The 13,192-nt window shown below is 39.5% G+C and overlaps 1 protein-coding gene across 6 annotated transcripts in view; it reads left to right on the forward strand.

Annotated features, from left to right (window-relative positions):
* Positions 1 to 13,192, forward strand: part of LOC122091867 (protein CHROMATIN REMODELING 20) — a 76,098-nt gene that overhangs the window by 33,266 nt on the left and 29,640 nt on the right. For 4 of the 6 annotated variants that reach the window (XM_042662070.1, XM_042662069.1, XM_042662066.1 and 1 more), the window contains 5 exons: positions 6,038 to 6,121; positions 6,419 to 7,054; positions 7,633 to 7,925; positions 8,330 to 8,420; positions 8,855 to 9,070. In XM_042662070.1, the coding sequence (XP_042518004.1) occupies positions 6,038 to 6,121; positions 6,419 to 7,054; positions 7,633 to 7,925; positions 8,330 to 8,420; positions 8,855 to 9,070 (1,320 nt within the window). The remainder of the gene's footprint in view (positions 1 to 6,037; positions 6,122 to 6,418; positions 7,055 to 7,632; positions 7,926 to 8,329; positions 8,421 to 8,854; positions 9,071 to 13,192) is intronic. The other 2 variants (XM_042662071.1, XM_042662068.1) reach the window with 2 other exon arrangements.

Below are 13,192 nucleotides of genomic sequence, written 5' to 3' on the forward strand. Positions count from 1 at the left end.
GAATTTTTAGTACGATACCCTCAATTTAGTGTTTATGCATAATACATGTTATCAATAGCTTTTTTTAACAAACTCTTTATGCAAAAGTGTTTAAAAAAATGTTTTCTATCCATTTATGTGTGTATCTTTAGCGTATCTTAGTGTATCTCCGATACGATACGATACTCTTCGATACGTATCTTAATTTTGACCTACCGATACGACGACCGATACCGATACTTTAATCCTTGCCAAAGACCTTGCAAAATAGGCATTGTGGAGGGCGCCAATCAAATACTAGATTGCCTATTCAAATTGAAACAAAAGAGTATAAGATAAATCCAAATAAATAAATATAATACAGATATCGTATTAGACTAAAGATCCAAATTGGACCTTGTTCATCCTCGTTTGGATACCCAAATGGGTTTGGATTGGTCCAAGGTAGCGCATCTGCATAGGCATTGCATTTAGGGCGGGGGGTAGTTGAGCTACTAGTTTGTATATGATTAGATGCTTCTGGAGAAGGCTTCAAAGGCTAAGGTAAAGATGTAAAGTGAAAGGGGTAACCTTGGTAGCTGCCAATAGAGGAGGCAAAGTAAGCAGCAAGGCTGCCATTGACAAGCACTGAAAATGGGTGGGGGGCGATGCAGTGGAAAACCCAATTGGTGAAGATAGGGGGAAGGATATTTTTTTCATGACATTGATTATGAAGTCCCATCTCAAAGAGCCAAAAGCTTCGTGGATATCATTCTTCATGAGGATAGTTGAGGAATGGTTTTTCCTATCAAATCCTCTCATAATCTCATTATAGAGGAGTTTGTTGTCTAAAATACTTCGACCAAGAATAAAGACGGATTGGTTATCGTTGACAGAGGAATCAATCACCAACTTAGGCCTATTGTCCAGGACTTCTACTATAAATTTTAGAGTAAGTTCCAAAGGGCTATAGGGCAGAAATTAGCAATAGAAGAAGTACCCTACTGTTTGCTACCGTTTCACCTAAAAGCTTGAACTAATAGGGAAGGGCATCGTCAATGTATGCATCAACACTGCACTGCACGTGCAAGCCAAGATCCCATGGTCCTTACACTTGGAGCTCACGAGGCACTGAGGGAGAATAAATGTTGGGAAAACTCTTGCTAAGCGCTTCCCAGGAGTCGGAACACTTGGCCTCCCTGCGTTGATAATATGTTCACTACCACAACCACCACCACCACCACCCATGGTTCAAAATTTCAACCATTTTGACCATATCGAGGCATACGAAATTACATGGTAAATTATAAAAGCCAAGCTTTTGACTGGTATCGACCAATATTTCCTAGAAGTCAATTGGTTCGACCAAAAATGAACTTGTTTCAAAATGACTTGTTTCGTGGGAAACAAGGTCATTTTCGCACATTTCGAATCTTTTTCTTGGGAAACAATGGGTTGAAGCAAAAAAAGTCAAAACTCTCCAAATCTTTTATTATAGTCACATATTTTGTGAAACCAAAGGAGATCTACATAAAGAAGAGTACTTGGTTCAAAAAGGTAAGCCCCATTTTTCCCCAATTATTTTTTGTACAATGTAGTTGTATACATAGTAGAATGTTTTCATTTTTATTTTTATTTTATTTTATTTTAATGTTAGTTAGAATGACCCGATCTGTGCTTTATGGTGTCAAAATTGTTTGTTTTAATCATGTATTCTCTTTCCACTATGTAACTTATATGTAGACTTAAGGCTATTGTACAACTTCATTCAGCGCATGCTAGCAAACTTGGTTCAACACCACAAGTTACATTTTAGGTTCCCCCCCCCCCCCCAAATGAAACTAATTCATGGAATATGTCAGAAGTGTCAAAAATAGGATTTCTACAAAAAATCAGACAACAAAAAAACACAGTTTAGGGGTCGAAAGACTCGAAACCGTGGTTTCCACAAGGCAGGAAAAAAATCCATGGTTTCCTCTAAATTTTTGTCGAAATGGTCGAAATATCCGGTCGAAACTTGGTCAGAACTCAATATTTAGAACCTTGCCACCACCACCACCACTACCACTACCACTACCACTACCACTACCACCAACAAAAACATAGCCTTATCCTAACTAAATGGGGTTTGGCCACATGGATCCTTGATCTCTAATAAGGTCTATTCGAAGCCATACAAGATATGAGGCCTAAGCCATGACAGAGGTGTAAGCGGGTGCGGTGGGTTAGGGGTTAGGTTTGCATGGAACGGGGTTTAGTCTACCATGCTAGACTAGGAGGCAAGGGCCCCCAAGGGCGGAGAAGAAAGCCAAAAAAGAAGAAAAAGATTTTAAGGGTTTTGGTTTTGATGTCAAGTTGAGAATCAGAGATTAGGGAATGATTTGATTTGTCAGTAATGACAATTCTTTCTTATTTATAAGAAGATTACAATAAATTAAATAAGGGAAGTAGGGTAACGCTGACTAAGCATCCCTATCTACAAGACTTACTACGGTAAATCATAAGACTTAACCAAGGTAAAAAGTAGAAAATAAAACTAGCTACAGTCATCTAAACAAGAACCCAACACCTCTCTCGAGTATGCCTAGGTTTACCACAATGATCACATTGTCGGGGTCTATCTCTGTCATCTCCACGGGATGACCCTTGGCCTCGGCCACCTCCATGCCATTCTTTGTGGGTAGTGGAAGAAAGAGCAGAGCGCTCGAGTGAAGATGTAGAATCCATAGCACCTCTCTTGGTATCCTCACTCAGGAGGTAGCTACACACTTCCTGAGTGAGGAGTTCCTTCCCTTAAGGGCACATTTAACATTCTGGAGGTTATGGCCAAAGGAGATTAGGGGGGTGGGGGAGGTGTGGTGTTGAACAAGATTATCCCGAGCTTCAGAGACAATGGAAAGAAATCAGGGTGGTAGGACGATATGTCAATATATTTAAAGGGCTAAGGGCCAAAGGAAATATAAGGTTGAATAAGGTTAATGATGGGGTTATGGTCAGTGATAGTTGGGGGATCAAATGTTGCATGGGAAGAACGAAAAAGGTCAACTTGGCAAGCTTGTAGGCATTCTTGGATTATGATAAGGGAATTTTAGCCGCAACCATCTCAGATCATTTTTACCAATATCTGCAAGGCATTCATTAAATGCATCAACAGAGGAGTTCAAAAGATGGTCACCTTCTTTTTTTATTATGGCCAAAATCGAATGACATTGAATTCACCCCCAAGGCCTAAGGGGGAGAGCCCAATTGAGGAGCAATGCAATGAAGGTCTGTCCAAAGGGATGATCTCTCCAAAGCATAGTAGAGGGCTTGGCAAGATCTGAGGTTTGTGATGGTAGTAGAGGGCTTGGCAAGATCTGACAGGATGCAACCCGATGGGTTGAACCGACTTAGAGGAGTATATATATATATATTTGTACTATCGTCTTATTATGCAAGTATTGTGAGATTTAGGGTTTTCGTTTTAGGTTTTTGGGCGAGAGTTTCTTGCCGTGAGTTTGGGTGTTCTTGAGAGATCTCCCTTATAATCTTTCTTTCAACATGGTGAATCATCTTCTTCTTCGCTTGAGGACATAGAACATCACTTCAGTGTGTGAACGTCGTTAAATCTCTATGTCATCTTGTGCGAATCTGTTTATTTTCTCTGTCTTCTTTGGTGTTTTTTAAACACTAACATTTTAGGATTCACAATGATGGACAACATAGTTGAGGACATGGTAGTGGCAGGAGGGATTTCGGTTGATTGCGGTGACAAAGTGGAAGGATTGTTGACATGGGAGCTGGTGATGGTCAACGGAAGAGGAGGAGATAGGGTAGTGGCAAAGGTGACAAGCTCATCAGAAGCAGGACTATCATCCATAGAGCCTAAGGACAAAAAGTGGTTGTGACCAGCTGTCCCAAGAGACTGAGTGACCAGCAGTAGAAGAGGGGTAGTCGGTTCATGACTGGGGGGAGGTAGATGCAAAAGCATGCTGATGGTCAAATTTGCTTTATCGGCAAAGATGTCTACCACAAGGGGGGGGAGCAGGAAACAGATGAGGGGATGGTGTTAGGGTAGGTGATGATGGGAGGAGGGTGGAGGTAGAGAGAAGTGAGATATTTTGGAGCCCAAACTTTGGGTTACTAGAGCAGTCGGGATGATCAACCAAGGGGACCTGCAGAGGTGGGGCTCAACAATAGCCATGGTGCGAGAGTCAAGAAGGGTGCTTGAGTCTTGGGATCCATAATGGTTGATGGGAGCACCAGGGCGAGGGGAGCATTTTCCAGGGGGATGGCAAAGATTGTAGCTGGTGTGGTGTGGTGGGAGCCGCTTGAAGGTTACTAGTTGCTTGAATGAAAATCCATTGTCATCAACTACAGCGATGGAGGATGGCAGGGGAGAATCAGAGGAAACCTTGATGTAGATTCTGGCAAAGGCAAGCTGGTCCATCTTCTTTGTCCTTCCATCGGAATAGAATGAAGGGGCTTCTCCATAACTGAGCCAACAATACCCAGGCCATCCTCACACCAGAAATGGAGCGGGAGGCCAGGGATTGATACCCAAAGAGGGATGGAGTGAGGTTGACCATGTTGAGTTAAGGCGGCATTCCCATTGCCTAAGAAGAATCGGCTACCAACCAATGTTCCAAGGACCTCTTTCCAGGGCGTGATCCTCTTCTCCTTCATCCAAAGTCCTCTGCAACTTCCATTGTTTTTCCAGATAAATTTTGGAAATGTTAGGGATGATGGCGGTCGATGAAGTGGCCTACAAGACCTTGTTTGCACTTCTTTACCTCATTAGAAGTGCTGAAGAGGGATGGGTACACAAAATGCAGAGGGAGGCTTTCCTCTAGCGGAGATTTGGTCTGTCCGAAGAGAGAGGACCATGCCAAACCACCCTGGGTAGGGGAAGGGCCAGCAGGAGGGGTAAGGAGAGCGGTAGAAGAAGAGGGGGTGGCCAGGAAGGTCCCGGGTGGTGGCAGCATCACCCCAGGGCAGTTGGACATGGAGGAGCGGGGTTCAGGCCTTGAGTGCTTTAGTATCAGTATCAGCTAACCAGTATTGGCATTCAAATTAGTTACCATTAAGGGACTATGGACAGTACCCGCTAATTGTAGGTTATAGAAGATGTTGAAGAATATGAAGAAAAAAGAAAGTAGAGTGGATCTAGACAATGACTATGCACCAACCTTGGCATAGCTGCTGTTGTGCTACAGTTTTGCCAGAGACCAACTAAAAAGAGATGTTCTGTTAAAGCATGTTTTAGAAAAACTTTGTGGTTTGCATAAGTTGGTAATTGCATATGGTTTTGCAAAAGAGCAGTGAAAGGGTCAATTGGATTTGGTTTTTGGTCCAGGAACTTGGCTAACACCATTGCTGATACCATGCTTAGTGCCCTGGCCAAAACTACTTGATCATTGCCTGATTACTGCATGTCTGGGAATGGGTTAGTTATACCTTGCCTTGGGTGGTATTATTTAGTTGGACACCTCTTGGCTACCTGGTTCTAGGTGGCTATGCAAAGCTGGGTTTGGCTTGACAATGCTGGCTGAAAATGAGGCAAAATGTTGAGAAACCAAAGTCAGAGTAAAAAAAATAGAAGAAATATCTACTATTAGCTTGAATTTCCCCTACAGACAGAACTAGCCAAAGAAAGCCCACCATAACTAGTTTGGAAGGGGCAAGGCCTCTTTGCCAAGGACTACAAATATACCAAAGATACAAACTAGTTCACACACCGTAAATTCTACTTGACCTTAACCCAGGTTGAGGAGTTGATTGATGAGGCTTAGAATTTTTACTATTCTATTGGATGTTGGTATTATTATTATTATTATTAAATTGATTATTGATATTTTATGAGACCCAAAAAAAAAGAAAAAGAAGAGATCACAAGAGAAATTGTATATCAAACTTGTGTTGAATATGCAATAGATGTCCCCTTTTTTTTTTTATTTATATCATCAAAATTTTCCTCTGTGCCATTTCTTGATTATGTTACGTAATCAAGCTCTTTATGTAACTTTCCTTTAGTGATGGACACAGCCATTGTTAACGTGCAAATGTGCTATCTATTTCATAGTATATATACTGTTGACAGATCAGGGAAGAAGATGATGCAAACATTGCTCGAAAACGTCTTTTACATTTGAAACAGAGAAGACGGATAAACATATCTAGACAGGTGGCTTCTTTGTCCTTTTTCCTATTACCTCATTTTTCTTGGCAATGAATTTATTATTCCCCCCACCCCACCCCCCCAAAAAAAAAAAAAAGGTTTTATTCCATTGCATAAAATTCAAAATTGTGTTTTAGAATTCATGCATCACTGTCAGTTTCTATCCTGAATATTTTATCTGAGGGAGTGAAGTGGAAAAATCAGTTGGAGTGGACGTCCATGCGGAGGTTACTTTTCATGTTTTCTCGCTGCATCGAAAGTTGACCTAATGTTGTGGTAACTTTTCCTCTTTATTTGAGTTAGGAGATCATTCAGAAAGATACTTCAGCAGACAAGGTGCTAGAAAGCAATTTGGTTGACTGTGTGCCTTTGAATGGGAGCTCTCAAGTGGTTTCTAGAGCCTTGGGTTGTGGGAATGGTCCAGTTGCTCTTAATGTTGACAATAGTGATACTTTGCAAGCTTTGAAGGCTGAGGTGCTTCAAAGTTGTGCGTCTTCTAATGAACAAGACCAAGAAAAGCTAATGGGTGATTGCAATTCCACAGTTCTTGCTGAAGCTGTTTCACCTGATTTAACTGAGACTAGAGGCACCAAGCGTTTGCATGATGAAATTGACTGTTTGGATACGGAGACAAAGAAGAGCCGTACTGTTGTTATAGATAGTGATGATGAAGTACATATGGAGGATAAATCTGCTTCTCATATTCGTAGTGAGCCTGACATGGAAACAGATTCTGCATTGGAAGCTAAGGAAGAGGTTGATGTTGATGCTGATTCTTCTCCTTTGAGGATTCCAAATGGGATAGAAGCTTTGGAGAAGTTCCATTGTACTGCTTGTACAAAAGTGGTTGGAGCAGGTGATGTGCGGTGTCATCCATTATTGAAAGTCATCATTTGTGAAAGTTGCAAGACTATATTGAAAGAAAAGATGCATGAAAAGGTATGGATCAAGTTGCTTGAGAAGCTGTTCTAAAATTTTTTGCTTTTCAGAATTCAGATATTGTTGAGTGGCTCTAAAACATTGAACATGATTAAATTATATAGACAGATATGGGAATCATTTCACCTTTTATTGTGTCTGTTAATAGTTGATATTTGTGGACTTAAAAGTTTTTATTTTTTCACTTGAGAATTTTATTACTAGTGAAATTATTTGATCCCATGGCTGATTCTTACCATGAGTATTTGCTATCTTATAATGGTCTTTTACATGAGAGAATGACAACTAACTTATGGTAGTAAATGAATATGCTATTGTCACCTTGATGGTGTAGTCTTGTGTCCAGGATCCCTCCAATGCCTTGGGTGGCCTAGACACCGTGACAACTGTGATGCTATTATATGGTACTTTTGCTATTTATTATTAATTAAATGTAAAAATACTCTAAAGAACTGTTTGGCTCAAATTTATTTTCTAGTCACTTAAAGCTTTCCAGTTAAGTGAGGTGATTATTTCTAGCTATGAAACACATTGGCAATTTCTATAAATATTTGTCTGAAACCTCTGTTGCTATATAGCAGGATCCTGATTGCTCTGAGTGCTATTGTGGATGGTGTGGGAGGTGCAATGACCTCATAAGCTGTAAATCATGTAAAACTTTGTTCTGTTCAACCTGTATAAAAAGGAATTTTGGTGAAGAAAAGATTTCTGAATCTCATGACTCTGCTTGGCTTTGCTGTTGCTGTTCTCCCATTCTCTTGGAAAGTTTGACATTACTGTGTGAGAAAGCTATTGGTGCTGGTGGTTTGATTGTTTCTAGCTCTGATAGTGACTCTGAGCTTTCAGATGCTGACATCGGCGTTCAAATCAGGTATTAGTGAATTCTTGATTACATCAGACTCATTAATGTTTATGGATTCTTAAACCTACCTCGTTGTGTTGTTTGTTGTCTTTATTATATGATACTTAAACCTACCTCGTTGTGTTGTATGTTATCTTTATTATATGCTGATGTTGAGCGTTTGGAATTTTGCCTATAGTAACAAAAATATTTCAGTTTCTTGCAAAATATTATGGTTTCGGCAGATGGTGAAATGGGGGAGAAATCCGAAATTTCAAACCTTGATGTTGCATAAACACTACATTAGCTTCTCTGCCTGCACATATTTCTTCTAGTGTTGGTGTAAAGTTGTTGGTAATCAATTATTGCCATAACTGAAGTTTATAAAGCTCATCTCCTGTTGAAGATTATCTCTTTCTATTTCGTGGTTTTAGCACCAAGAAAATACGGAAGAAGAAGATTAGGAGGATACTTGATGATGCTGAACTTGGGGAAGAAACCAAAAGAAAAATTGCCATTGAGAAGGTATTTGTTAGTTGCATTAACAATTTTTCGTGTTTCTTAGATCCTTGATGTTTAATATTGGGAGAGAGTTGGTGGGGCTGTGATTCTGCCAAGGTTGCTGGTTGGGACCGTGGGAAGCTGTCTGCTTCCGGGCTGCTCACCTGTCCCTAAATTCTGTGCAGATGAAAGCTGCTTCCCCTATTCATGCATTAAGTTTCAGCTTGAACAAAATTCCCCGCATGGCCGCATGGCAAAACCAAGTATTTTAAAAAAGAAATTAATTATCTATTTTTGGATTGGTCGCAGCAACCTTCCTCATGGTTCATAGCAGGCCACCTGTCGTATCAAGCTTGTTAGGATGACTATTCTATTAATCTTCTCCTTCATATATCTTTTTGCTAAACTTCTCCTTCATTATAATAATACCTCTTTCATTATGATTTTCATTCTTGTAGGAACGTCAAGAGCATTTGAAGTCATTAAAAGTACAATTTACTGCCAAATCAGGTAGTGGGATTACTGTGAATTGTAATGGAAATGTTCCAGATGGTGCAGACGCTGAAATTCTTGGTGATGTGATTAATGGGTACATAGCGAATGTTGTGAGGGAGAAGGATGAGGAAGCTGTGAGAATCCCTCCCAGTATCTCATCCAAATTGAAACCCCATCAGGTATTATTTTGATTTTTAGCAAATATAAATAACACTTTTTGTGCTTTTGGGGTTTCTCCCTTGTGTATTTCCCTTCTAAATTCCTTTTCATTTTTCAAATATGTTTACAATGCCTTCTTGTTAACTAGAACAACTAATACCTAATTTAAGATCTAAGAAATAAATCCTATCTTTGGATCTATAATCAAATAAATTCTATTATGCAGAATCGTGGCTGAACCGGATCCCTTCTGGCAATCTCGATGGAGACGAACCTGTCCAATTGGGTTTTTGGGTTCAGTAGGATATTTTAATTATTTAGTAAAGGTCGAGTTATTTTATTTTGGAAAATATATGTAATATTCTTTTTTGGGTAGTTAGCCAAATATGGAATTACCAATTGAGTTTTATTGTGTTTCTGTTTATGTCAGCCTGGGTCTTAGGGAATAATTAGGATATTTCTTTTATTTCAGTCAGATTTTTATTAGAAAGTTTTTCACTTCTGTTATTATAAATAGGCATGTAACCAAATCATTGGGCATAGTCGAAGAATGAATTGATTTGAGTTGTTATGGTGCCAGATGGGTACTTGACAATGGTCGTGTGACCTCATCCCCACCCCCTGTGATCTTCTTTTCTTCTTTCCCTCTCTTATCTTCGTCTGCTCTTCTTCTGGCTCTTTACTTGATTATCTCGATCTCATTCCCCATCCCCTGTTTCAGCGATTCCTGCAACCAACCAGACCTGAACAAAACTCCTACCTTCCTCTTACCATTGTACTTGAAACCCAGAATGAAGACAGCCCCCTCAAAGGCGATTGTCTGGAATATTACTCCCGCGATTTTCCATTACTGGTGTGAACTATGGACCTGCAACTTTGCTAGTTCTGTTTGCCGCCTGATTTGAGTTGCAAGGGCCATAGCTCTTCGAGTGCTGTTTGAGGCATCGATCCATCAGAATCCAGAGGCCATTGGGTTTCGAACTCTTGCCTGGAATTTCAGGCTGAACTATGAAGAAACTGAAGGGGTTTCTTTTCTCTTTTGTGGGGTGCTGCTATACCGCCATAGTCTTATACAACGAGAGGTTGAAGATAACCTTCAAGCTTGTCCTTTAGCTATTTAGGGAAATTTTTCTTGTTCTCTAATAAGTTTGACTGGTCAAATGTTTTTTTTTTTTTTTTTTTTTTTTTTTTTTTACATGAGACTTTTTGTATTAGGTAAAACACTAAACTAGCTTTGCAACAAATCCAAAATTTTTTAAGTCTGATTTATATGAAAGAGTTTTGTTCCAATCAAACCTTATTTGGTGTGCGTGAATGCTGTTTTGAATCGCCTTGAATGGAAATAAATTTTTAAACATCAAAACAAAATATTATTTTGGCGGTCTTTTTGGTTTTTAGTGATGGTCTATCACAATAAGATTTATGCAATTTTTAGATTTGAGAAAAACCTTAGCATTTGAAAGTTGAAAATCGCCTCAACAACCGAAAATTTAGTTTTTGTTCTTGGATTGGGGAGTTGATTTTTTATCCTTTTAGAATATGAAATTTTAACTATTTTTATTAGATTCATTTGGGGGTGTGCTTATTTATGAAAAATATCTTATCATTTTTTTAAACGATGTGTCATAAATAAGTGCCAAACCTGGTTTGATACCATTTTGAGATGCCTTGTTTTAAAGCGATTATCGCCTAGACCCCAAGAAGGGGTGTGGAGAGAATTTTTTATTTTGGACCTTTTCGGTGGGTGTATGATTGGGGCATATGGGATGTTTAGATTTTGGGGTAATGTATTACTTATTGCTTTCATGCTTAGCTGGGTTGTCAAGAATTTGTTATCTCATTCCTCCTTTCATAAATGTAGCTTGGGTGATGGATTGCCTTGGCGGTGGACGTAATGCATAGATGACGCTTTGGCTTGACCGATCTATATAGTATGTTAGGTAGACAACTGACACCTTATTATAGTCTGTTGTAATAAGCTTGTGGCTGATTTGTAGTGGTGGGTTAGGTTAACAGCCGGCACTTATCATAATTAGTCATAACCCGTCAATCTTTTTTGTATAGATCCTCGCGCTCGTCCTTTTTTGGAATCTCCATGTAGCTGACCTCCTTAAGTTGTGATAAGGTTTTGGATGCTGTTTGTTGTCTTGTCATTTAGCCATCGTTAGTTTCATCTTTCTCTTACCTCTTTACCCATACTTTAACCTTTTATTATCATGCTGTCTGGTCACTTTTAATTCCAAGTTTGCCCCTTTATGCAATACCCATGATTTGCTTCCTTTCACTTTTTCGTTGAGCTTCATCACATTACGAAATTGCCATCGCACTTTCGAAACTTGAGATTATTTATAGATCTTCCATTATCCTTTGGTATTTGATTATTGCACTCTTAGATGGGCTCATAAGTGAGCCGATTCCGGTTTTGGAATCCGGATCCGCATCAAGTGGTATCATAGCCGAAGTCCTCTATTTCCGATGGAGTTCGTCCTTGAATTTATTACTCTTCTAGAGAGGCTTAAGCAGAAATTTGATGATGTATTAAGGAATTTCTTGAACTTCGATCAGAATTTTGAGAGCATAGTGCTAGTACCAACAATGAAAAAGTGTGCAGCATGATAGAGGACGGGTTAGTGGTTGAACAACTGGTATAAGCTAGATGTGATGATCAAGATGAACTGAATGTTTGATCAAGGTTTTAGCTGAAGACTTGATTGATGGTCTGATGTCAGTGGTAAAGCCCTACAATCAGATTCCAATCAAAGGCATGCTGTTTGTTGACGACCATCAGGAGATCGTGATGGCTGATCGCGAGATGTGTTGGATCATTGCCTCGTCAAAGATTTGATTGTGGATGCTGATCGAGTGGTGCCAATCCTCTCCCTTTTTAAAACTCGTGGTCGAGCTTTTCTTAACATCGGGGGAGTTGATGCATAATCATGGCTGAACCGGGTCCTTGGCAATCTCGTTCGAGACGATGCAGGTCCATTTGGGTTTTTGGGTTCAGTAGGATATTTTAATTATTTAGGATTTATTTATTTCCTAAGGTTGAGTTATTTTATTTTGGGGAATATATGCAATATTTTATTTTTGGGTTTTTATTAACAAATATGGAATTACAAATTATAGTTTTATTTTGTTTCTGTTTGTGTCGCTCTAGGTCTCAGGGAATAATTAGGAGATTTTATTTTATTTCAGTTTTAAATTTTTAGTAGGAAGTTTTTAATTTCATTTTATTATAAGTAGGCATCTAACCCAATTCATTGGGCAGAGTTGAAGAATAAATTGAGTTGAGTTATTATGGTGCCGGATGGGTACTTGATAATGGTCGTGTGACTTCTTCCCCATCCCTTGTGATCTTCTTCTCTTCTGCTGGTTCTTTACTTGATTATCTTGGTCTCATTCCCCATCCCTTGTTTAAGCGATTCCTGCTACCAACCAAACCTGAAGCAAACTCCTACCTACCTCTTACTGTGCTACTTAAAACCCGGAACGAAAACAGCTCCCTCAAAGGCGACCTGAGGTCTGGAATATTACACCCTCGATTCCATTACTGGTGTGAACTACCAACCTGCAACTTCGCTGGTTCTGTTTACAGCCAGATTTGAGTTGCAAGGGCCACAGTCCTTCGAGTGCTGTTTGAGGCGTTGATCCATTGGAATCTAGTGGCCATTATGTTTCGAACTCTTGCCTGGAATTTTAGGCTCAACCATGAAGAATTGAATGTTTTTTTTTTTCTCCCTCTCTTTCATGGGGTGTTGCTCTACTTCCATAGTCATATGTAACGAGAGGTTGAAGATGACATTTAAGCTTGTCCTTTAGCCATCATTAGTTTCATATTTTTCTTAACTCTTTACCCCTACTTTACCCTTCAATTATCCCATGCCCTCGTCACTTTTTATTTCAAGTTTGCTCCTTTATGCATTACCCACGATTTGCTTCTTGTCACTTTTCAGGTTAAGCTTCATCATATTACGAAATTGCCATCCCAATTTGGAAACTTGAGATTGTTTACAGATCTGCCATTATCCTTTGATAGTTGATTATTGCCCATAAGCGATCCGATCCTGGTTTTGGAACCCAAATCTGCATCATTCTAAGAACGATAGAGTTTCCATCTATATGGATGGCACCCATAATGATGA

The sequence above is a fragment of the Macadamia integrifolia genome, chromosome 10 (genome assembly GCF_013358625.1).
Source record: "Macadamia integrifolia cultivar HAES 741 chromosome 10, SCU_Mint_v3, whole genome shotgun sequence".
NCBI classification, from domain to species: domain Eukaryota; kingdom Viridiplantae; phylum Streptophyta; class Magnoliopsida; order Proteales; family Proteaceae; genus Macadamia; species Macadamia integrifolia.